Consider the following 25,895-nt stretch of genomic DNA (forward strand, 5'->3'; position numbering starts at 1 on the left):
GACTCCAATACCAGCTCCAATTCCCAGCCCGCCTCCGGGTCATCTTCCAGCAAAAGACTCTCTTCTTCGATACCCCACGGGCGGCCTGGACCTGGTTGGCGGAGGAGCACCCCTTGCAGCATTCTGGGCGCGGATCGCCTCTGGGTCCTCGGGGGAGACGGGGGAGACCCCGGACATCGAGGACCCGTCGGCGGCATCGGACATTGCCCCGGGAGCGCACAACGGGGGAGGCGATCACCACGCGCTCTGGGGGCCGGCCGAGCCAGAGATCGAGAACCTCATCGGCCTCCTCAGCCGCGCACGCCAGTCCCGTGGCGGATGGGCAGCGGGCCGCGTCACCTCGGCTTACGGGCCCTGCAACCCACCCGGTTGAATTGGCGGACACTTCGGACCTCTCTCGCAGCCCTACCATCTGACTTTCTTTGCTTACCTTTGGGGTGGGGGGGGTGGGAAATGTTTGGGCGGGGGTGGAACGTCCCGCTGTCAGTGTTGCTCTAGGCCAGGGCAGGTAAATCAGGCTTCACTTTTGATGTATCAGGGGTCCACTAGCGCTCAAGCCCAAGCGTTTTAGTTTGGTGGTTCTTCCATTTGGTTCGGGCGACAGATGCTTCCGTTTTCGAAGTATAGGGCGGGGGGTGGGGGGTTGGGGTTGGTTCTTCCTCGTTGGGGAGATTTTGTTGGTGGGGGGTGACTCCCCCTTATCTGTTGTGCTAAGGTATCATGTACTGTCTATCCCGCTCTCTCACCCGGCGCTCCGCTGTCCCTCCTCTCTGGGCACCTACTCGGACGCGCCTCTACTGGCTCATTCTTCTGTCCTTGATTATGGCTGACCCACCTGTCCCTAGGGCCGCCATGCGCATACTTTCCTGGAACGTCAATGGCCTCCTGGACCGTTTCAAACGCATGGCGGTCCTCAAATATGCACAACGGGCAGAGATCGATGTACTCCTCCTCCAGGAGACTCACTTGTTGGGTAACAACTGCCCCTTCCTTGGCCGCTATGGCTATGACAGGGTATGGCACTCAGGTTTTGCTCGGGGATCCCGGGGGGTGGCCATATTGCTTCGCAAGTCTTTTCCCTTTGTCCTGACTCGGGTGCTTTTAGACCCACAGGGTATGCTACTGGTAGTGTGTGGCACTCTGGAGGGCCGACCCCTTACCCTGATGTCCCTCTACGCAGCACCGTCCCTCCTGCCGTCAGCCCTTTCCCACGCAGCGGATATCCTCCCGACACTTCCTGCAGGGGCCCTGATACTCGGCGGGGACTTTAACGCTGTCTACTCGCCCCATATGGACTCGACGGGTCCGGTCTCTTCGACCCGCGTCGCCCGCGCAAAACAACTCTCCTCTTGGGCGGAATCCCAGGGCCTCTGCGATGTCTGGAGGATCTGGCACCCGCAGGAGCGCCGATACACCCACACGTCGGCGGCCCATCACTCCCACGCCCGGATCGACCTCATCTTTGTGCCCTCTACCGACTGCGTGGGGGTGCGGGACGCACGCATTCTTCCGAGGGGCCTTTCGGACCACTCGCCGGTGCTCCTCGCTCTCGGTCCCCCCCCCCTCTCTGCCCATCCGATATGGCGTCTGAACGCTTGGTTCCTTCACGACAAGGCTTTTCGGAGGGCGGTCGGGGGCGAGATAGTCGACTACTACTCTCATAATGAGGGCTCTGTCGTCTCCCCCGCCGTCCTCTGGGAGGCTGGCAAGGCGACTGTTCGGGGCGCCGCTAAAGGGCACCTGCAACGTCAACGACGGGCTCAATCCCAGAAGCTCGCGGACTGTGAGGCCCAGGCCCTAGAACTGGAGCGTAGTCTGGGTAACTTAGCCGATGCCGCACGGTCTCGTCGCTTGGCCTTCCTGCGGGAAGAGATTCGCCTGCACTCCCTGGATGCGGCGAAGATCCTATGGCGCTCCTCGGTGGCCCGGGTGTACGGTTGGGGAGACAAAAACGGCACTCTTCTCCACCGCCTGGCGACCTATCCCCGGGCGGGCAGGATCATTCCAGCCATCGCGGACCCCGCGGGTGGAGTCCACACGGTCTCAGTGGCGATAGCCCAGGCATTCGCTGACTACTACTCCCGGCTGTACCGTCTCCGACCGTCCACGCTCTCCCTGAATGAGCTACTGGGAACAAACGGGGCGACACTTGCGCGGCTGCAGCCTGAGATTTCTGAGACCCTGGATTCGCCGATCGAGCTCCAGGAGATTGAAGAAGCGATCGGCCGCCTGGCATCCGGGAAGACCCCGGGACCTGACGGATTCCCCCAGGAATATTACGCTCACTACCGTGAGACACTGGCCCCGAGGCTTCGAGACCTCTTTGCGGCCGTGGTGGAGACGGGCTCGTTCCGGCCCGAAACGGATACAGCAACCATAGTTGTACTCCCCAAGACACAGCCTCCCTCGCGGTCCTGCTCCGACTACCGGCCGATATCCCTTATTAACACAGAACTCAAAATCTATGCCACGGTCCTGGCGCAACGGTTACGCCCATCGCTCGCCTCCCTGGTCCATCCGGACCAATGTGGCTTTATGCCGGAGCGGGGGACCAGACACTGTCTACGGCGCCTCCACCTCGCGATGGCGCACCGCGGCCGCCTTTCCCCCTATCTGGCCCTCCTCTTGGTCGACTTTGAAAAAGCCTTTGATTCCGTGGGATGGGCGTACTTGGGTGAGGTCCTGGAGCGTATGGGCTTCGGCCCCCGGTTCCGAGCCATGGTAATGGTCCTCTATGCGCGCCCGCGGGCCCGTGTGTTGGTCAATGGGGCACTTTCTCGCCCATTTCCCATAGGCCGGGGGACGCGCCAGGGTTGTCCGCTCTCGCCCCTCCTTTTCGCTCTGGCGATGGAACCCCTGGCGGTGCTGATTCGCGCGGATCCTGTTCTTCGAGGATGGGAATGGCCGGATGTGGCCCCCGACAAAATCGCCCTATACGCGGACGACGTCCTCCTCTATCTCTCGGACCCAGCGACCTCGGGACCCCGGGTCCGTCGGATCCTCCATCGATTTGGCCAAGCGTCGGGTCTTCACCTGAACCCCAAAAAATCCGTCCTAGTCCCGCTACACCCGTCGCGGGAATGCTTCGACTGGCAGTCGGACATCCCCCTCCGGAGACTCTCCTTTAAATACCTGGGGATTTGGGTCACCCTCCTTCCGGAACTATGCTGGGCCCTTAATGTGGCTCCGGTAGTCAACAAAACCAGGTCAGACATGCTCCGGTGGCAGTCCCTCCCATTGAATCCGCTAGGGAGAGTCGCTCTATACAAGATGATGATCCTCCCCAAATTTCTTTACATACTACAAAATACTCCATGCCCTTTTCCGCGCCCGTGGTTCCGAGACCTGGATAAAATGGTGACCAAATTCCTCTGGGGCGGCGGTAGGCCTCGGCTGGCCTTGGATCGATGCAGGGTCCCCTCCTATGATGGCGGTCTGAGCATGACCAATCTATATCTTTATTACCTGGCCACCCAGTTACTGGTGATCCATGACTGGTTCTCTGGAGGCTGGGGCGACCCGGCTTACCGTCTCGAGGTGCAAGGCCTTGGGTTCTCCTCCATCCAAAACATGCTCTATGGCACAACGGTCCCCCTATCACTCCCCGACGTCGTGCGGGCTCCTTTCCTCGCGTGGCGCGCGGCACTGCGGCACACTAGATGGTCGGGGACGTCCACACAACTCACTCCGCTTTGGCACGGGACCTGGCTGCGGGAGGTGGTGGGATTGGCGGGCTTTCGGCAGTGGGATCTTCTTGGTATCTCCTGTCTGGGCGACTTATGGCGTGGGAGCCGCATGTGTTCCTTCCAAGAGCTTCAGACCCGCTTCTCGCTGCGGCCCTCCCAATTCTACCGCTACCTTCAACTGCGCCACGCGGTCCGGGCTCACGTCCCTCTAGACTCCAGACTGCCTCCCCATAGCCCACCTGAAGCTCAGGTGATGCTGGGGTATCTGGGAAAGGGGGGTATATCCCGCATTTACAAATCCCTGATTAACAATTCCCCGGTGGACTGGAGCGGGCTCAAACAGCGATGGGAGGCCTGGGTGGGACCCCTGGACGAGGCGGACTGGAGGGACGCCCTTATGGGCCCTCGGTCGCTTACCACCTCCGCTAGGCTGCGGCTCATCCAAATCTACTACCTACACACCGCCTATCTGACCCCAGACCGCCTGTACCGGGCGGGTCTCCGCGTGGACGCCTCCTGCACCCGGTGTGGGGTGGCTCCGGCAGATTTTTTCCACATGGTGTGGTCTTGTTCCCGTCTACACGATTACTGGGCAGCGATTGAAACTGAGCTAGCGGAGGTCTTGGGTTGGGAGGTTCCCCATGAGCCTAGAATGGCCCTGCTGGGCATCATGGATGGGATCGACGGATCCCGTAACGAAAAGTACTTCCTCACCACTGCCCTCATGGTGGCTAAGAGAGACATAGCGGCAGTATGGTCACAACCGGACCCACCCAGAGTGGCTACCTGGAGTAGAGGGGTGGACTGGTGTGCGGCCCAGGAGCGGTCGTTATGTGCTGCGCGAGGCTGCCCCAAAAAATTCCGCAAGATATGGGGGAAGTGGCTGGGGGGCATGATTTGAGGGGTGGGGGCGCGGGGGGTGGGGACGGAGGATGGGGGAGGGTGGGAGGGTCTTTGCAATGGTTTATTGATGCTTATCCAAATGCAGTTACTGATGCCTTGTTCAATGCACTGCTGTATCTTCCTCTTGATACTGTTTTTTATGCCGCAAAACACAATAAAAATTTGTTTATCAAAAAAAAAAATTGCTAATACCTGCCTCCCCAGCCATTCCTTTAGCTTTGGGGACCGGGAATAATCTGAACTGTCGCTTTACATGCAAGAGAGATGGTTAGTAGTTGTTTTGGCAGCTATGACTAGGGCGATGGGTGATGAAAGTTGCAGTGGCCTCCTGGTCAGAGCCCTGGCACTTAATATTTTACAAATGAAGCACTGGATAGAACCGTGAACTCTGATTGGTAGAAATACACCTGTAATGCTTCGCTTCCCAATTATCAATAGTTAAGTGGCTTTTCGGTTCCAGAGATGGCACTGCTCACCCCCTGGTCTTTGACATGTTCAAAGTCCCCACCATACTGGTCCTCCTGTACGGCTCCTTGATCCTGGCGTGTCTACCTCCAGCCACAAAGGTGATGCAGGTCTGCTGGCAAAAGATCTTGTGGTGTATAAGCTGGGAAGGTAAATTTACACAACTGACACCCTTCTGGAATGGCACATAGTCGGCGGAGTCTGCAGGCATTCAGAGCCAGAGCCTGGGATCTTATTAAAATCCCAACACTGGGTGAAATATGGGAGACACACCATATTAAATTATCTTGAAACCTTGCATAGGAGTTTAAGCTCCAAAAATCCCAATTCTTCAGATACTTGCAATTACAGCATAGTTCGGGTCAAAACTAATGTAATTAATGGCTCTTCCAGAGTTGAGATTCATTGAGGCTGCAACTCTACCAGCTGGGTAAAAAGATAATTTTGCACGTTTAAAGCTCGTTAGTAATGAATGCACTAGACCACTGTGCAAGTCTGTGATTCTATTGTAAAGGTTATCTGGGACTGTTGGTGCAGTGGAAGGAGAATATCATTTTGTGAACAGGTGATTTCAGCCTAGTTATGTCTTATCCAATTTAAGTTCCTACAATGACCTTACTACACCCCTAAGAAGTTATGAAAAATGAGCAGATGACCTTCTCCAAACTGTTTGAGATGTTTCTCAAATGAGAGGACTGTTTCACCTTGTCTGGGCTTGCCCTACAATTTAGACTTATTGACAGCAATTTAAAGATAAACTCTCCAAGGCCCTGAAGAGTTCAGTGGAATCTACCCCTAAAGCAAAACTCCTTGAAATAATGGTGGGCTGGGAGGCACTTATGGAAATAGTCTAAGATTTATTTTGGCCAAATGAAACATTATGGTTTATTGGCGATCCGACCAGGTGCCTCCCACAGAATGGTTAAGATATAAAGCTCGGACCGAAGAGGCAATTTAGTGGTCGAGAATGCCTAGCGCAAATACTACTGGCCAGAACAGCTAGTGGCAGCTACCAAATGGACATTCTCTCAGCAGGAGGAACCGACCCGAGGCTACCTTGCAGCAGCATACACTGTTAAATTGGTTAAGAAAAGCCAACACAAGCGAAAACTGTGCGTTCAGTTTGGAGGGAGGGGAACCAATACCTAGGGTATGAGTGAGTCCTAACAAATGCAACTGTTCAGGGATGGATGCTTACCCATACTCTAGATTCAAGTCTTCCATTGCCTGAGGTAAGGGTGCTTGTTTCTGGAAGCCACAATGTCACCACAAACGGGAATATATGCTAAACAGGTGCCATCAGAAGCTGCCAATCTCTCAGGAAGAAAAAGGCAATGTTGTAAAACCTCCTTACTGGATTAAGACTTTAAAGGAATCAGAAATCCAACAGTGGAATTCCACTGGAGCAAAGAGTCAGTAACAGCAAATGCATTAAGCGAGGAAATCAGAGAAGGAACATGGCTTTTTGCGACGTACCCTCCAACCAGTTTGATGCCCATATTTTGTAATAGAACAGGAAAAGGAAATTACATCAAACACCACATGTCAGGAAAAATAATCAATTGGGAAAGGGAAAGGAAAAGAGATAGAAAACCTGAACTGGACTAACTGTGGAGCAGCTTTACAAGGTAGAGGCAAACCCTCATGAAGATGGCAGCCATTTTGGCACTGGAGGAGCAGGGAAAAGCAGCCAGGAACTCAGGAGCTCAAGAGTAAACAGCCGCAGGTGATTGAACTTCAAAGCCTGCAGCTGCAGGCTTCTTGCAGTATTTTCTGATCCCCAGGAAATGCAGGACAATGCAAGGAACTGCTGCTCTCGGGCACCCAGGTGGCAGAGACACCACAAACATAATAGAATGCCAATATGAGACCGTAATGCACTAGCAGAGATGCAAGAGTGGAAGGGGTTCCTTTAATATCATTACATAGGGATCAGTAAACTGGTTGACCTCTGGAAATGTGATGCACCAGTTCCTTTAGCTGTGATGCAATGAGAGTACCAACTTGCGGATATAGAGGCTTGTTTATAGGTACAATTTGGTCAGACATGCACCAGCAACTCATGTCGCAACAAACTCAATCACAGGGAACTCTCCCACACTAGAGGATAGGATCAGATCCTCAAGGAGCTTCTTCTAAAAATATATCCTAGTGATCTATATAAAAATAATAAACAACTTCCCAAATCCCATGGTGAAGACAAGAAGTGACAGAGAGGAATATATGTTAATGAGAGGAGGTCATGTGATCTCCGCAAGAGGTAGCATTTAGAACAGGTTGTGCAGCTGCAGATCCTGTATAGATCTTACTACAAGAGGAACAGACTATTGAAAATGGGGAAGACAGATACTGACAAGAGCACAATAGGCTTCAATTAAAGAGACACCTTCACGCACACACTATGGTTGTGCCCCCAGAGAATGTACTTTTGCTGCTATTCAATGTATAGAGGAATGGAGGCCCAACAAAATATGCAAACCTACTCGTTAACCTTGAGCTAACACTAGCAAAGAGGACCACTGTCAGAAAATGGGGAGTGAATATACTACCCGAGTTGACAAGCTGGAAGGAGGGCATGGACTACAGCAAGCTAGCTGAAAAGCAAGTCAGTGAGGGTAGAGAATGCCTGAGTAAGTGAGGGTAAATATGGCAACAATGGTGGCACTAGAGAGGGATGGCATAATCCATACTGTTAAAAGTGCTTTCGCACGCTGCTGAGGTCTGTCTCAATACAATGGTACCACAAAAATAGTGGGGTGCGGCTGCATCATTACTATGTTTAAATATCTATAGAAACTGACACTTGTCCCTGGGAAGAGTTCAAATGTGTTTATGTGCGGTCTATACTGTTCCCTAATGAAAATGTTAATAACATGTTCAAAAGAAAAAAAATGAGAGAATGCAGAGCGAAGCACCAAAAGCTACAGGACCCATGGCAGGAGCACTTTAGCTAGATTCTCTAGTCTATGTACAACATTATTTCATCAGTGCAAGACATGTATACCTATTGTTTGTGCATGGATTGTCTCTCCCTGCTGGTTAAACTGACCATGATTGAAATTTTGTATCTTTGATGTTTATATTTAACTAAAAAGCCATATAGATTCTTTTAAAACATGTTAATGAGGAGTTCACAATGGAGTAATAAAATTAGTAAAGAAATTACATGTAAACGTAAAAGTACCTCAATACTCCTGCTCATACTAGGTGTAGATTCTGCTCCCTGCAAAAAACTTGATTTTTTCCCTCTGCAAAACATTTGCTCGTTCCTTTTGTCAGCTACATAAGCAACCTATAACCATCAGTCAAAAGTACACTTACTGGCTGAATAATTTGTATCACATGGAATGTGAATTTCGCTCGTGATTTGTCTGTGGTGAGAGAGGAGATACAGGTGTGACTCAAAGTACGGAAGTCAGGCCAATAGTAAGGTAAATTAAGCAATTTTTTTTTTTAGTAACTTTAAACTTTTCACAGGAACAATTTTATTTTTTTTATTTTTCAATACACTACAGAGTACACAGATGGTGGCAACACAAAACTTGGAAGTGACTAGGCATAAACATGCTTTACACTGAAAGTGAAAATGTTAACAGGGATGTGGAATTCCTATTGCCCAACGCCCAGGACATATTGTTTGGGGTCAAGGGCAACAAGTTTTCATGTGTATTTTGTCCTTGGGACAAGTAGGCCCAACCACCTGCAGCACAAACCCTTTGACTGAGTTTGCAGTAACACATTATGGATCAGGGAAGGGCACTGTCTGCAGTTAAGGTATAATTTGAGTACATATGTTAATGCTGTTCAAACTTGTATTTATGTTTCATTAATTGAAAGTCTTTATTATTAGAGTGAGCGCTCTTATTAAATGTTGTAAGCTCGGACTGTACTACTGACACTGGTTCCAGTATAAAAATGTGTATACACATTTTCAAAGTTTACCAATATGAGGCTATGTATAATACTCGTAGAAAGCGGTCTGGTTAGATTAAAATATTTGCAGAAGCTTGAAAGCAAGATTGATGATTCTTTGGTTTAAAAAGAAAATGTTCATAAAAAAATTAAAGTAGGACTATAAACATTTAGCTAAACTACAGTATAATTGCAGGTACCATTTATTTGCATCATCATTTTGTAAAATGTGTTGATGCATATTCAAATATTCATAATTGAAGATCAGTGTAACCAGTTTCAATAAGATTATGGGAAACGTAAAATAAACAAGCATTGGCAAAGCCAGTAGGTCTGAAATTGATGGTCAGCTTTTTAGTTTTGTCAATGTGTGACTTGCAAAAATAGTTTTGGTCTCAAAAACACACACACTGCCATAGTAGTTACTGTCACGGAACAAAACTACTTTGTGTGCCGATATGTTCCTGGTCACTCAGAGAGAGGGAGAGAGGGAGAGAGGGAGAGAGGGAAAGGGAGAGGGAGAGAGAGAGAATGAATTTTAATAAACTCAAAAGGTCACATTTAATGCCAGACCAAATTGGGGGCCCAATTGTCAACGAAAGTCTCAAAAGTGCACCCGTGGTTTATGTCCTTGCATGAAGAGCAGCTATGGGGCTTTTGTGAATTCCCAAAAATGTACAGAAGTAGGGCAAGAAATAGTACTCCAAGAAAATATTTGTGAACTGCATTTTAGCATGAGCAAATATGCATTTGTTAGAATTGCACATGCGAAAATCTGAGTCTTTGCAAGTTTACTTTCCCTCCAACCACTTTTTCCCCAACTCTTGAAGAAGGTTTACGTCTGCCATTGTGAGGAGTAAATCTCCAACTTTTCTCAGTATGGGAAAAGATTAGAGAAGAGTTGTTGAAAACCCTTAAAACATGCAGGTTTGCACGCTCAAAAGGGCAATCCAACCTTGGAACTATTACTTACCACTACCCTCAGCCCCAGTATGTAGATCTGCGGATGCGTGGCAATAAAAGGGGATTGCTAATATTCAAACAATACTATTGTGGTAAATAATTTAATTACCGGGACTTAATTTGATACAGAACATAATAAGAATAGCTCAATAAATAAGAGGCAGAATCCGTGGTATTAGAGGTTCGGAATGGGCTTTATTCCAATGGACGATTCGGAATCGTGGTCTCCAGGTTCCATCACCGCGGAGGTTCAGGAAGTGAAGTACATACATTATTGATAATTAATCACTTTTATACAATAGGCATTACAGTGAGGCAAAGGCAAGAGGCGTAACAATTGATAGTAAAGATAACATTTCACATGCGTAGCTGAAGGAGGCGTAATTGGGAGTAACAAGAAAACGTCATTGGTTGTGATGTCACATATGGGTGGATCTATGAAATAATTTCGCAATGTCAGCAGAAATACTTGGCAGAAATGCACGCGCAGCAGCATGACGTGTGATTGACGTGCAGCTAGGGGGTGAAGGGGACTTGACATTTAGCTCTACATGTGGCGACAGATGTCTGGAGGGTCAAGTCAACCTAATCCCAAATCATATCTAACATCCTATGTTTAAAGAACTATGTTATCCAGAAGAGAGGTCTCTTAGAGTAGAATCTTATTCTATACTGACTATACTGACTGTTCGTGCGTGTACAAGCGTCTAAGTGTCTACACTAGATGCGAGGGCAGGAATCTTCCATAGTAACAGGGCTATGAATTACTTGCATAAAGACAGAGAAGCCAGGCCTTTGCTCGGTAGCTGGAAGAATGTTTACTTAAACTACTAGACAGGAATGCATTGGGCAGGGTCGGAGCAGATAATTTCGAAGGTGAAATACAGTCCTTGGCAGGCAGCAAGCTGATGTCAGGCATCGTGAGCCGCGCAGGGAATGAGACAAAGTTCATGGTCACAGATGCAGGCTCGGACTGGAGCTTCAGAGACAGAAAGCAAGAAAAGCTTGATGACAGAATCAGGGCCTACTCGTCTGAACTGTAAAATGGCATAAGTGAACCATATAAAGGCGGTGGCCTTTCGTACTTAGGAATGGAATATCCGGCTCATTCATGGCGGATCTAAAAGAGGACATGTTAACGGTGGACGCACATATATTTGCGTCTTCATAACTGGAACTGGAGGGAACATACATGTACTTGTAACATGCACATAGAACCGTTGGGGTCCAAGATAGGGGACATAACTGACCAGAAAAATCCATATTTCCACATTCCCTCCTTGTCCCCTACTTGCCCGTCAAGAGATATCAATCTTCATTAATCCATTGATCTGTTCATATAGCATCATTTGTTCTTCTTTCTTCTTCCGGGATTTTGAACGAAAATCTTGATGTGGAATGCACGATGTGGCACACAGACCACAAATCGCTGGTCCACATTGCAGGCATAAGCAGCAACTGAATAGTATGAGGAGGCCAATACCTAGGAAGGATAGAACTCTCCATCCCCAGGCTGATAACACGCTCCAAAACCAACCGGACCAAGTCCAGGTGCCTGGATTCTGGTGTATCTGGCTTACAATCTTATGAAGGGGGGGTATAGCTTTATATACAGATGGCGAATTTTCTGGTATGAAAATGCAACAGCTTGATCCGATGACCCTACAAGCTCCGCCCCTATCGGCCAGGATGACGTCAAGGACAAGACGATTTTGAAGCACAACAATCCGCATAGCAGACTGCTCTTCTGTTAAATTGCCTAAGGCGGAAATAGTTTCGTTCACTACTGCTTCAAGGGTTCTAGTTAATCTACGTATCAGCTTACTATTAGTAACGGTACCTATATAGGGAAAGAGACCTTTATTGAAATCTGTGTATTTTTCCCATGCTGTTTCAGTGTAATCGACTATTGGGAGATCTCTCCTTTCTCTATTGTGTACTAAATGAGTATTTCTGTGATAATCAGGAGGAGCTAGAAAAACAGGTGGCAAAAGGAATCCAATGTAGCAGGTACCATCCCAATCTAGAGGCAAACGTACATATGCCGTCTGACCACATATAAAATAGGAATGGCGGGAAGCTCTAAATGTCGACTTGCCTTGATCACTAAATTCTATTACAGTGGTGCATCTACTATGGCCCATATGTATGGAACCATTCTTTCTTACACATAATTCACCTTTTACTGGAAATACTGACATGGCGGGCAAACTTGGAGTGACTTCGGATTCGACATTCAAGATCAAGAGATTAAGCGTAAAATTACCTAATCCATATACTTCATTTTCTAGATCAGTTCCTGTTCTTTTGGGAAGTCCCTCCTTGTTGGGGTGGCAGACTTTAAGTAAAACTAAGTTCAGATTTCCCCATACCGAGTTGTCTTGATAAACTGCAGAATTTGAATCTAAGGAATTAATTAAGCTAAACCATGCTCCACAGGAGCCGTTGTGTGTGAACGGGTATGGAAAAAGAGGTAGAATTCCTTTATAGTTCTGATAGGGAGGGAGTCGGCCACATATCCAACAATTTGTAGCATTGCTAACCTGATGGGAATGATGTAACATACTAATAAAAGTGTTATTGCGCAGCGCAAATCTGTATGACAATTCATGCGGAGGTAATTCACTAAAAGAATGTTCAGCAGTAATATTATAAACATGTCTAGAAATAGGATAACATATGTGCAACAATATACTTGCAATAATTATAAAAAGACTTAAGAAAAACAAAATTAATAACGTCACTGTGCAATGACTACGCAGTGATTTACAGTATGCATGTCGTTTCAACATTTTTCGGGTTTTTCCTCTATTCAGATCTAAGGGATACATGTCGGAGACAAATTCAACCGCTTCACCTTTGAGAGGACTTAAACAATCAAATTTCCCGACTGATTAGATCTGAGTTTTAGTTTATAATGTCCGTGACTACTTGAGTCAACAAAAGGGAGTTTTGAGTCAATGGGTGAGGACACACGAGGTGTAGTTTTTATATCCGATGGTAGTCCATAAAATTTCTTGATATGACTTGAATGTACCCAGCCTTTTCTGCCTTCGATCTTCACGGCTGTCCTTGTGGTGAGCAAGACCAATTGTGGCGACCTCCACCTAGGGTCCAGCTGAGTCTTTCGATCAAAGTTCCTCACTAAAACGAGATCCCCTGGAATTACGTCATGGGGTTTCACTTCAGTGTTGTCAGGAAAAGCTGCAGCTACCTGTGAACGACAAGATTGTAGTGCAGACATCAAGGAAGCCAAATAATCTGTCAGCATATTACAGTCAATATCAGTTATTTTACGTGGTATTGGCGTCCCCCACATATTTGGTGGTCTGCCAAAGATCACCTCATACGGAGATAGCCCTGTTCGAGAGTGTGCTACCATTCTCATGTAAAAGAGTGCAACTGGTAATGCTACTACCCAGTCGACACCTTTCTCCCTACATATTTTGGACAATCTGATTTTCAAAGTTTGATTATGTCGTTCCACGAGACCTGCTGCCTCGGGGTGTCGGACACAATGAAACTTCCACTGATATCCTAGCAGAAGTGAAACGTGTTTCATTAGTTCGGATGAGAACGGCTGGCCGTTATCTGAGTAGACAGCACGTGGTAAACCGTATCGTGGGAAGAATTCTCGAACTAACTGTTTGGCAGTAGTCGGGGCAGTGTAATCTGAAACCGGGTATGCCTCTGTCCAACGGGAAAGAGCACAGACAACTACGAGAACATATTTGAATCCTCGACATCGTTCCATCTGGATATAATCCATCTGGAGGATTTCAAAAGGGTGATCAGGAGGCTGAAATCCACCCTGCTCTACGGGGATGCTTTTTCCTGGGTTGAACTGACAACAGATCATACAGGTACGAACTTTTTGTTTCGCTGCTGCTCGTAAATGTTTGTTGAACCAAATGTGTTGAATGCTGTCTAGCATAGCTTTCTCTCCTAGATGCGCTGGACTATGGACAGTGTTAATAATGACTTGGACCATTGAATCAGGAAGGAACCATACAGATTTTTCCTTCGTCATCCATCCTTGATCCGTTTGGATCCCTCCTAATTCAGTCCATTTCCTTATTTCGTCTGGAGTAGCATGTGTCTGTATGTCAATTACATCAAGAGCGGGATCCTTAACCATCATGCAATGTGTTGGTGTCTGGACTATTGTCTTTGTCATGTCGGATGTTTGAGTTTGAGCAGTCTGTTTAGCTGTTCTGTCAGCTAGATCATTGCCTTGAGAAATGATATCAGTAATTTTCGTATGAGCTTTGCATTTCATAATCGATATTGCAATGGGTAGATGTATTGCATCTAATAAGGCATGAATGAGGGGTCCGTGCTGAATGTGGGCACCGTGAGAAGTTAAATAACCTCTCTCTCGCCACAGCACGCCGAAGTCATGTACAACTCCGAATGCATAACGTGAATCAGTGTATATGTTGACTTTTTTATTTGTGGCTTGGATACAGGCTTGTGTCAGAGCGACGAGCTCTGCTGCTTGAGCGGACAAGGTATTTATACACTTGGTTTCAATAATTTCAGTGTCTGTTGTGACTGCGTAAGCGGCCACTAACTCTCCTGTACCTGTTCTCATACATGAACCATCTACATACAACGTCAGGTCTGGATCTGACAATGGGACATCTGTCAAGTCTTGTCTGGGTTTCGTCGTTATTGTAATAACATCAATACAATCATGAGCTAGTGGGTCTGTTCCATTTACAGGTAAAAGTGTGGCAGGATTCAATGTGTTACAACGTCTGATTTCTATATGTGGCTGAAACAATGTTAATTCGTAACCTGTAAGTCGCGCTATAGTCAAGTGTTGTGTTTGCGTTCGATTCACAAGAACCTCTACTGCATGTGGTACTTGTACTGTCAGTGGATGTCCTAACACTATGGCATCGCTTTGTCTGATTGCTAAAGCTGTCGCTGCCACTGATTTCAGGCACGCAGGCAGAGCCTGAGCTACGGGATCTAATGTACTAGAAAAATAAGCACACGGTTTGTGTGATCCTGCTTGTTCCTGTGTGAGTACTGACAAGGCAGTACCTTCTCGTTCTGTAACAAAGAGTGTAAAATGTTTTCTGTAACATGGTGTTGCTAAAACAGGTGCTTGGCATAAAGCTTTCTTTAAGCTTTCAAAGGCGTGTGTATGTTCTGGAATCCAAGGGAGAACAGTCGATGTGGCTGCCTCCTGTGTTGTCAATTGAATGAGTGGTTTTGCTAGAAATGCATACTGAGGGATCCACTGCCTACAATATGAAGTGAGGCCTATGAAAGCCCGCACCTCCTTTTGTGTCTTGGGTATTGGCATGTTTGCAATTAGCTGGATACGATCTGGTGTAAGCTGCCTTCCCTCCTTGGACAGCGAGTGACCAAGGTAAATAACTCGCTGGACACAGAATTGCAGCTTAGAAGGGGACACCTTGTGCCCCTTTTCGGCTAGAAATTGTAAAACCGTCAGTGATGCTTTTTCACATTCAGGTTCGCTTCGGGCGGTGATCAGCAGATCATCGACATATTGAAGCAGAGCAGTGTTGACTGGCATGTGTATACTGTCAAGTTCTCGTTTCAGTGCTTGGCTATAGATGCTGGGGCTTTCTGTAAATCCTTGAGGTGCGCGTGTGAATTTAAAGCTACGTCCATTTAAACTAAATCCGAACAAGTATTGGCTTTCCGGATCTATTGGGACGCTGAAAAAGGCATTCTTGAGATCAATTACAGTAAAGAATGTTGCTTCGGAATCAATAGCTGTCAGTAATGAAGAGATGTCTGGAACTACGGGGTATTGTGGTACAATACATTTATTTAATTCGCGCAGATCAATAACCAATCGATATACTGGGGGAGCCTTTGGATCAGTTCGTTTAAGAATCGGAATTATCGGTGAATTACATACATTGGAGTCGGTCTCCACAACCACTCCCTGGCCAATAAGCTCGTCAATGATTTGCAGTAAAGCCATTACAGCATCTGGGGGTAACTTGTATTGTCGCATTCGTGGTAGTACCACTCCTGCCTTTAGTGTGACTCGATAGGGTGTAATGTTCATGCAACCAACATCTGTAGGGCCTTGTGCCCATAAATGAGTCGGTAAAGTCTGCAGTCGGGAATCCATATCTCGAGACACATAGTGACCTTTGAAATCACGTAAAAACAATCTTACTCCTTCCGGAGAACAACATATTATAGCTCCTAGAGCTTTCAGTGTTTTTATACCCAACAAGTTTTCTGGACATGATTTAGTAAGCAATAAATCTGTAGTTCTGGTCAAGGGTCCTATCGTAAGTGGAAGAGGCTGTGATACTTCATTAACAATAGGTTTTCCTGAAAAACCAAGGGAAATATTCTGTGAGCCTGAGAGGGGTGCCCCTGGTACTTCACTACGTTTTATAGTTGTTCGACTTGCCCCTGTATCAAGTAAAAATTTTCTATCTTGGCCTAATAATTCACTATGTACATAAGGTCCTTCTTGGTCTACAGGAACCTCGATAAGGGGTAAGTCAACTTCCCTCTCTAGGCTGGTTCATGCATATCGTTGGTAATCAGGATAGTCATACTGTGCGGTCTGGTACAGCTGTCGTGTCGTGGTTTGTGTGGCAGCAGCAGGCAACGCTGGTGCGGCTGGCACAAACTGTATAGACTGTTGTGGAGCTGGCATGGCCTGTGCATGCTGCGGTGCTCCTTGTTCATTCTGATCCTGTCTAGGTGGCCGTGGTCTTTCTTTTGTAATACCTGTGGCGATATTACGCTTCAGGACTGGGCAATCGTGTATATAATGACCTGGTTGCTTACAGTAGTTGCATGTCCCTTTTACAGGTCCTGCTGAATCACCGGAATGTGTCGTACCCTTTTTATGTCCTTCAGCTGGAACTGTCTGGGAGACTAGCATTTTCATTTTTGTATCTTTCATGCGTCTTTGTTCATGATCTTGTTCTTCTCTAATTCTATTGTAATGGTACTGTAGCATTTGTAACATTTGTGATGGGGTATTACCTTGCCAGGTACTCTCGAATTTTAATACTCTATTCTTCACCTGCGGCAAGGAATTTTCAACTAATTTTGTCACAAACAGATGTGGGTATGACTCGCTACTTGCTTTTATACCACTATTTATACCAAAACATTTTTCGAATCGGGCATAGAAATCACTAGTATCTTCATCTTGCTTTTGTTTACCGGCTGAGATTGCACCCCAGTCTTCCTTTTTCGTGGTTAATAAACGTGGCAGTACCTGTACTAGTAAACCTGGTAGTGCTTTAGTTTTGTCCCCAAGCCCCGAACCTGGGCCTCGGGCCTTTTCTTCATTTTCTAATGCTGTCCAGTCTATCTTTTGGTCTCCTACCTCCCACTCTTTTTCCTTGAGTTTTTCATAAATGCCAGCAGGCATTAATACCTTTAATATTGTCATAATGTCGGGATAGGTATACTCTCCCATGAGTAACATGTCTTTAATTTCTCGGTGGAAACCCGCTGGGTCTTTGTCATGACTGGGTACCACTTTCTTCATTTCTAACAATTCTATTTTCGATATGGGCGTATATACATATACACGTTTAAACTGATTGTCCTCGCCCTTTATTGGGTGTACTTCTCGTAAGGGATTCTGTCTGTCCATGTAATACATCGGTCTTTCCTTGATGGGCAATGAAACATGTTCTGGACATACAAAAATAATGTACTGTTTTCTGGATTCTAGTATTTCCTTAATTAACTTAGTACCTGAACCTTTCCATCTATTCGTGAATAATTCAGTCAATATATCAGGTAAGGGACCAGGATCTGAATGTTGGCTTTTATATAGTATAAGAAGTTGTTGAATCATATAAATCCCAGCTAAACGCTGTTCATCTGGGGTGAGATTCAAAAATGTGTGTGCTACTGTATCATCATCATACTTTCCGGGACTGTCAATCCAATGAACGGCTGACCTGGCTAATTCTTGTTCATCCATAGAATCAAGAAAATGATAACCCCTTCGTTCTCGCAGTAATTTGTCAGCGGCTTGGAACGAATGCTCGGGGGACCTTATATTTATTATAGGTGTTTGGAAATTCCTATTATCTGGACATATCGGACGTATCGGATCAGTAAAACATCTAGTACTATTACAAGATCTTCCTCTACCTACATAGGCTATGGTGTCTGACTGTCCTGTGGGCAGTCCTGATCCTTCCTCCTCCTCGTTTTGTTCAAACTGGTCTACCGCTAATCTCTCTTCGTGTAGGCGTTCTATTTCTTTACGGATCTTTCGGCACATGGCTATTATACATTTTTGCCTGTCATGTCTCCCTTCTGATATATTCTGGCTCCATCTGGTAAGAGTTTCCATTGTTTCTGGGTCTACCCCCGGTCGGTCTTGATTTCTGATCACACAATTTATGAGGAAACGTAACAGTTCCCCCTGTATCTCCACTTTCTGGTATTCCATAGCTCTGTTAATACTTTCAGAATCTCGCCCTGTTTGGACAAAATGATATATATTATCTAGATGCATAGTCATTCCTGGTAACTTCCCTAAATACACCGCGGCTCGTCTGATACGTAATGATGCCAGGATCATTTCGTCCTCTTTGCCGGGCACAGGGTCATATCTACAATCTACAAGAAGTTCCTTAAGCGTACGGGAATTTATGAGTTTGGGGGTACGTGGATGTGCTGACTCTTGAAAGGTAAGTTTATTTATTCTGGGTGGCGTAGAAAAAATATTGGTAGCACCTCCAGTAGCCCCGTCTGGAGTATCGGGCGTGAAAGGATTCGTAGAACGTGATACAGCAACTATAGGTGTGGACACAGCTATAGAAGTAGCTGTAGGAACAGATGTGGAAACGGACGTGTTTGCCGGAACTTATGTCAGTATTTGATGCTGTAAGGATACAGATACAGGATCTTGGCGTTGAACCTCCCCGGCCGACGGTCTATGTGGAGCGGGGTTAGCATACTCGGGAGCTGCGTCATCTAAATATGAGGAAAGAAAAACATCTTCTGCGGTTCTAGGATGCCCCTTGGGATGTACTTTTATTGGAAATAACGGGGGTGGCAAGTCTTTTGGTATCCCTGCAGTAGCCTTAGGTAATCCTTCGGCCAGAAGGGGATACATACCCTTCATAAGGGCATGTCTTTGTCTGTCTACTTGTTCTGATTTCACTCGTGTACCTTCTTCAATTAATAGATTTTCTCGGACTTCATTTGAATTCTCTTTACTCTTCTCTTCCTGTCTACGTGCTTTTTCTGTACGTCTATATGATTCTTTACGCCATAATTCAATGGCGTCTTTCTGTGATTGTCTAGCTTTCTTTTTCCATAATTCTTCCTCTACTTTCACAATGCACTCTGCATCCCAGGTCCCCGCTGCGGGCCACCTCTGACTTTCTGGTAATTCCTTGGTGTAGTCTACCCATAAATCAAGAAATAATATAGCGTCTAGGCCGTGTTTATGATACATGAAGTACCCTGGAGTGTCCCTAGGAGGAATGGGAACAGCTTCTTCGAGTACCCCTTTTCTAGTTGTGATCTGTCTTAGTTTCGAAAAGAGCGGCATATTGAGAACTGATCTGATACTTGAACAAACTTAATACAATAAACACGATAATGAACAGTCATTCATACCACAATATACAGAACGTATTAATACATTTAACATTTAACATTTAAATGAGCAGCGATGATGATGACGATCTAAAAAACTTAATCATAAAACATAATTCTCGACATTAACGGAAATTATTCTGAGTTTATATACTTGATATACTAGATATACTGCTAAACAGTACAGATACACTGCTAAAACAGTGCAGACCGGATTTGTGTACCCAAACCCGTCTGGACCGGCACAACTTATGTGCACGCCAGAACGCCTCCCCAGTAATGGTACTCACCGGGTAGCTCGGAACAGAAGGCCTCGGAACGGAACTGAACTGAACTGGACCGGACTGGACTGGACTCGACTCGAAAACTTCGGACACGTCAGGACATCGGAAACCTGGTGGGCCTCTGTATACCTCGGATCTTGCTCTCTCAGCTAGGCTCTGGTCGGGATACTTCGCACTTCTCACCGCCTCGTCTGGGTGTTGATCGCAGCCTCAGTCGCCCCCGCTTGACCGGATGGAGATACTGGAAATCCTGCTGGTACGCGTTGTTGTCCGTCCAGCTGTGGCAAGAGACCGGGCCTGCAACGCACCGCCGGCGCGTGAGATGAGAAAGTGTCCCTGTTCGGGCGCCATTTATGTGGTAAATAATTTAATTACCGGGACTTAATTTGATACAGAACATAATAAGAATAGCTCAATAAATAAGAGGCAGAATCCGTGGTATTAGAGGTTCGGAATGGGCTTTATTCCAATGGAGGATTCGGAATCGTGGTCTCCAGGTTCCATCACCGCGGAGGTTCAGGAAGTGAAGTACATACATTATTGATAATTAATCACTTTTATACAATAGGCATTACAGTGAGGCAAAGGCAAGAGGCGTAACAATTGATAGTAAAGATAACATTTCACATGCGTAGCTGAAGGAGGCGTAATTGGGAGTAACAAGAAAACGTCATTGGTTGTGATGTCACATATGGGTGGATCTATGAAATAATTTCGCAATGTCAGCAGAAATACTTGGCAGAAATGCACGCGCAGCAGCATGACGTGTGATTGACGTGCAGCTAGGGGGTGAAGGGGACTTGACATTTAGCTCTACATGTGGCGACAGATGTCTGGAGGGTCAAGTCAACCTAATCCCAAATCATATCTAACATCCTATGTTTAAAGAACTATGTTATCCAGAAGAGAGGTCTCTTAGAGTAGAATCTTATTCTATACTGACTATACTGACTGTTAGTGCGTGTACAAGCGTCTAAGTGTCTACACTAGATGCGAGGGCAGGAATCTTCCATAGTAACAGGGCTATGAATTACTTGCATAAAGACAGAGAAGCCGGGCCTTTGCTCGGTAGCTGGAAGAATGTTTACTTAAACTACTAGACAGGAATGCATTGGGCAGGGTCGGAGCAGATAATTTCGAAGGTGAAATACAGTTCTTGGCAGGCAGCAAGCTGATGTCAGGCATCGTGAGCCGCGCAGGGAATGAGACAAAGTTCATGGTCACAGATGCAGGCTCGGACTGGAGCTTCAGAGACAGAAAGCAAGAAAAGCTTGATGACAGAATCAGGGCCTACTCGTCTGAACTGTAAAATGGCATAAGTGAACCATATAAAGGCGGTGGCCTTTCGTACTTAGGAATGGAATATCCGGCTCATTCATGGCGGATCTAAAAGAGGACATGTTAACGGTGGACGCACATATATTTGCGTCTTCATAACTGGAACTGGAGGGAACATACATGTACTTGTAACATGCACATAGAACCGTTGGGGTCCAAGATAGGGGACATAACTGACCAGAAAAATCCATATTTCCACACTATGGTATGAGCCCTGCCATAATCAGAGAGGCTATATCAAAGCTCTTGTATAATGAGATTGCTGCCATAATTCGTCGCCACACTACATGGCACCAAAGGGACAAGTGGGTTTTGTTACAGGACAAGTAAATTTATGAAGCAACCTGCCCCATGGACAAGTAGATATTTTATTAGACTCCACACCCCTGTGTAAAACTAGCAGTTCTAGAGGAGTTTAAAATATCTAAAGAACTAGAAGAAGAGGATGCATCATATATTCCTGATCGATGAAACACTGATGCATACCTCTATTTCCACAGAGTGCCATCAGTTTATTAACCTATATGTATAATGAAGCCTAACTTTGTTATGTTTTCACATTTTGTCTCTAATGGTCACTGGTAGCTTGTCCTCTGCATATATGGTCCACAACCCTGACCACCATAAAGCTACTGGGTTGAATCCCCAAGCTTCCATATGGGCTGTAAATTACCTGTCTGCATAACACATTTGAGATATTACATTTCCCATAAATGTTGTAAGAGGGGATGCTCTCTCCTTGCCCATGTCACCTGAGAGAAGCACCAGGTGGTCTAGTTCAAGTTCAATATTCATAATCTATTTTATTTGGAACAGAATTCAGGTGCACCATATATAACATTGTACTTTCAACCCTTCCATCACACATCTGAACTAATAAACATCTAACAAGCATTATATAAGCATTTTCTAAATACTGGGAATACACATGCATACCAGCTGTTTTCATCCATATCACGTTCTAACCCTAACTGTGGATCTCTCAGCTCAATTCTTTCTCAAACCACTCATTTAGGTAAGCTTGCTTCATGGATATAGCCTTCCTAAAAGGAGACACAACCTATATACACCTTTATCTAACTCTCAGAAAGCAGGTGTTCCATGGGCATTTTATCCCTTGCTGCATTATACCCGACTTCCGTTTTACCGCCCAGTGCAGCAACCATGTTACTCTAACCATCCAATGAAGCTAGTTCAAACCTCTCCCTGCAAGTATTGCTGTTGATCTAGTGTCGTCAACTCAGAGTAATGTATTCCTGAGAGGAAATCCAGGATAAAAGCTACCAGGCGAAAATATAGTGCGATGTGAAGCCGCTCAACCCAATCAAACTACTTGCTTCCAATGATATAACAATGTTATGGAAGACAGTAACAATAGTGGAGTGACACTCCAGTATTTACTATGCATCAATAACAGGTTCTATAAAAATAGGTTTTTGACCAGTCCTGTTAAACCTTCATCTACGGTTATACACATTGTGCTGTTTGAAGGTGAGCAGTCTCGATGTATCACTACAAATTTGCCATTCCCAAACTTGCCTTGTATCTTGGTAAATAGAGGTTGTCTTCGCTACCCTAAGAGAGATATTATTCCACACAAAGGCCAACACTTACTTTTGAATTTCCCTCAGATCTTTTTACAGAAAAACCAACAGGGTGATGTTTGAGCTACATAAAGCAATCTAGGAAGAAAGTTCATCTTAATACATGCGTATATGACAGTCTATGAAATTTGCTTTTTGCCCATCTGTACAGATCTTTATATGAGGTCTACTAAAGACGGGTATTAACATTATACACAATTGAAGTTACATTCAGAATATACACTCCTTAATATCAGGAGGAACGGTATTGATTTTCTTTATAAGCTACTTTTAAAGTTAGAGGAGAGAGATTTCTGAGCGCTGAATATTGTGCTTCATGGTATTATGTCAAAGGAAGATGGGGAAGCCTTCATCCGTCACTGGTGCATTTGTTTCCTTATTTGAATGCTACGTCACAAGCCAGAGACTTTGATTCCTCAAGACAATGGTTTCTCTTTTGAGATGGGACAGATCTGGAATGACATACCTCAAATGGTCATATATGTACACCTGCAATTTCCATGGTAAGCGTAATTGTGGGGAGTTTAATAGTACTTGTGGGTTGTGAGCCTTGGGTTAGTAACATCACTAACACCCAAGTAGAAGTAAGGTAGGTTAGAATTGGATAATAGTGTTTTGAGATAAAACTAACCAATGAAACGACATATGTCTTCATTTCTATTTTCTATTGTGGTCTATTTGCTAATGAGTATAATTTGTATTGTGTTCCTTGTTATGATATATCAGACAATGTTTCAGATCTTGTGTAGAACTACTACGAGACGTGGGTGATGGTTTGTGCCAATGTCTAGAGTACAGTGTCCAGGATTCCACACATATTAACCTGTGGCTCTGACAGATAAAAGTCCTGTAAACATGGGTAGGGGTAATTCATATGTACATAGGACATATGATATGCCCGTGAGGTTTGCTTTTCTCATAGTTACAACAGCTGTCAATGACAGACTACTACAAATCCCTTGGCTGAACTATATTAAAAATCTTTGTTATGATCTAGGGCACCCAGAATATTTCAATTCTCCTGATAAACGGATGATAACCAGCAGAAAAGCTGTAAACAGACTTGTTTTCCCATGTTTGAGAACCTTAGACTTACCACTAAGCTTATAAAACCCAGTGTTCTCAACAATCAAATGACGTTGGTTACTTATGATATTCAACCATATCCTATTTTTTTACAAGACTCTAGACAGATTCTTTTTAGCAAGATTCAGGTTGAACATATTCCATTGACTGATAACCTTTCCTACTGTTAGTGACTGGTTCAAGACATTGATTAAATGCCCTTGTGATAATCTGTCAGATCACTGTACTATGTATACCGTGTTATATTGTAAATGTTATAAAACTCTGAGGAAAAGTATTTTATTTCCATTTCTGTGCGAGTACAAATTTGCACAATGTCGCCCAGTGCATATTTTTACAATCATTGTCTAACCCTCTGATTTGTTGCAATATTTCTTCTTACTTATCAGTGTTTAAACAGAGGAAGCTTGTGCACATTTGCCATGATTCTGATATTTTATGACAAATTAATATATTTATTGTTTCTTGCATTTTTTCGGATTTATTATGTATTTTGTTTTTAAAAGATAGTAAAAAGAGTAAAATGTCCAGTTTGCTATATAATCAGTCTAATGTAGGATCCCGAACGATGTCATTCCTCTAACAGACGGTTACGAGCTGGAGCCGTTTTTGGATGAAACTGAGGCGGTAACTGCTAGGAAAATTTACTTGAAGTTTAGATATGGGTCCCTCCCTCGCTTTTTTTTTATAGCCAGATGGGGGTTTACATTGAGTTCCTGTGCTGAGCAAAGTGCATCTTGCTCTGAATGGAATGAAACAATTGAACACATTTTATTTGTTTGCCCAGCATATCAATGTGCCAGGAAATTGAACATTTGTCCACTGTGCCATATTTCTGAAACCAGAATGCATAGAGAGGACTTGAACATTTTAAAAAGAGACACTAGCCAGTGTGTAGTGTTTGCAATCTCACGATATCTATTGACGATGAGGAGGATTATGGCAAGATAACAAAAAAAATACACTGCCCTGCTTTGCTTAAGGTGAAAATAATCAAATTAGTATATTTTATGATAAAGTTTCTATAGTTCTATTATATTTTTATTATACTGGTTTTAATGATGCATTTATGTTTTAATGTATATATCTAATTTTATTATGATTTTTAATTTGATTATTATCGCATTGGAACAATTGGTCTTCTCAGCAGCAGTGAGAGAAACATTCTAAATTCTCTCTCACAAGAAATGGTGCAAAGCAATTTGTGAGTAGTCGCATTGTGCATGAGCAGTTATATTACAACATTCAAAATAATAGAACACTACCTTGAAGATACAACCTCTTTCAGCCATTCTGGATTTTTACCTAAGTGTAAGCGAAGACTTGACAAAATTACAAGAAATGTTAGGGCTCCTTCCAACATAGATCGCTCATTCTCGGGATCAAGGACTGTGTTTTGGTGCTGCGATGCCATTGTTAACACATCAACCACCTTAAATCTGTATAAAATGAAGACACAAATTGAAAGAAAATTCACAAAATTAAAACATAAAAAGATCACACACAAAGTGTTAGTGACTTTATAGGCATTTAGTAATGTCAGACTTTTACATACCATCACAGACACTTCATTGTTCAAAATATGTACGATTTTTTGAAGGGCCATGCATTTTTTTCAATGATGCCGCAAGGAGGTTACCTTTATCCCTCAGTGGCAACTAAAGGTTTTATGAACTAAGCCTTTTTGCATTCAGTAAGCCTGCATTCAGCAATATCACAGCCATTGCTGCCACATAAAGGCAAGTCACAAAGTACAAAGAGCATATTGTGCACTGGAAATTGCATTTTGTAGCTGGTTATGACATGAAGGACGAGGGGGTTTGAAGAGGGCATTCCCCTCTTCCTTCTGAAATGCAATAGCATATATCACTCGTCTGAATGCAAATTTCTTTTTCAAACCACCAATGAAGTAATGACCTATCAAAGCAGGAAGTAACCATTCACAAAGTGGAGCTGTCCATGACTGACAGCTGCTCTTTGTGAATGCAAAGTGCATGCATGGAAGAGGCATACTGCATGCTACATCCTTCCCAAGACGTTATTCGCTAAATACGGTTTGCCTG

The 25,895-nt window shown here is 44.8% G+C and overlaps 1 protein-coding gene across 7 annotated transcripts in view; it reads right to left on the reverse strand.

The window, feature by feature from the left end:
- Positions 1-25,895, reverse strand: part of UBR3 (ubiquitin protein ligase E3 component n-recognin 3) — a 2,077,978-nt gene that overhangs the window by 1,137,782 nt on the left and 914,301 nt on the right. For all 7 annotated transcript variants that reach the window (XM_085645338.1, XM_085645337.1, XM_085645336.1 and 4 more), the window contains exon 16: positions 25,138-25,271. In XM_085645338.1, coding sequence (XP_085501464.1) covers positions 25,138-25,271 — 134 coding nt within the window. The remainder of the gene's footprint in view (positions 1-25,137; positions 25,272-25,895) is intronic.

This window comes from Triturus cristatus, chromosome 3_1, assembly GCF_964204655.1.
Source record: "Triturus cristatus chromosome 3_1, aTriCri1.1, whole genome shotgun sequence".
NCBI lineage: Eukaryota > Metazoa > Chordata > Amphibia > Caudata > Salamandridae > Triturus > Triturus cristatus.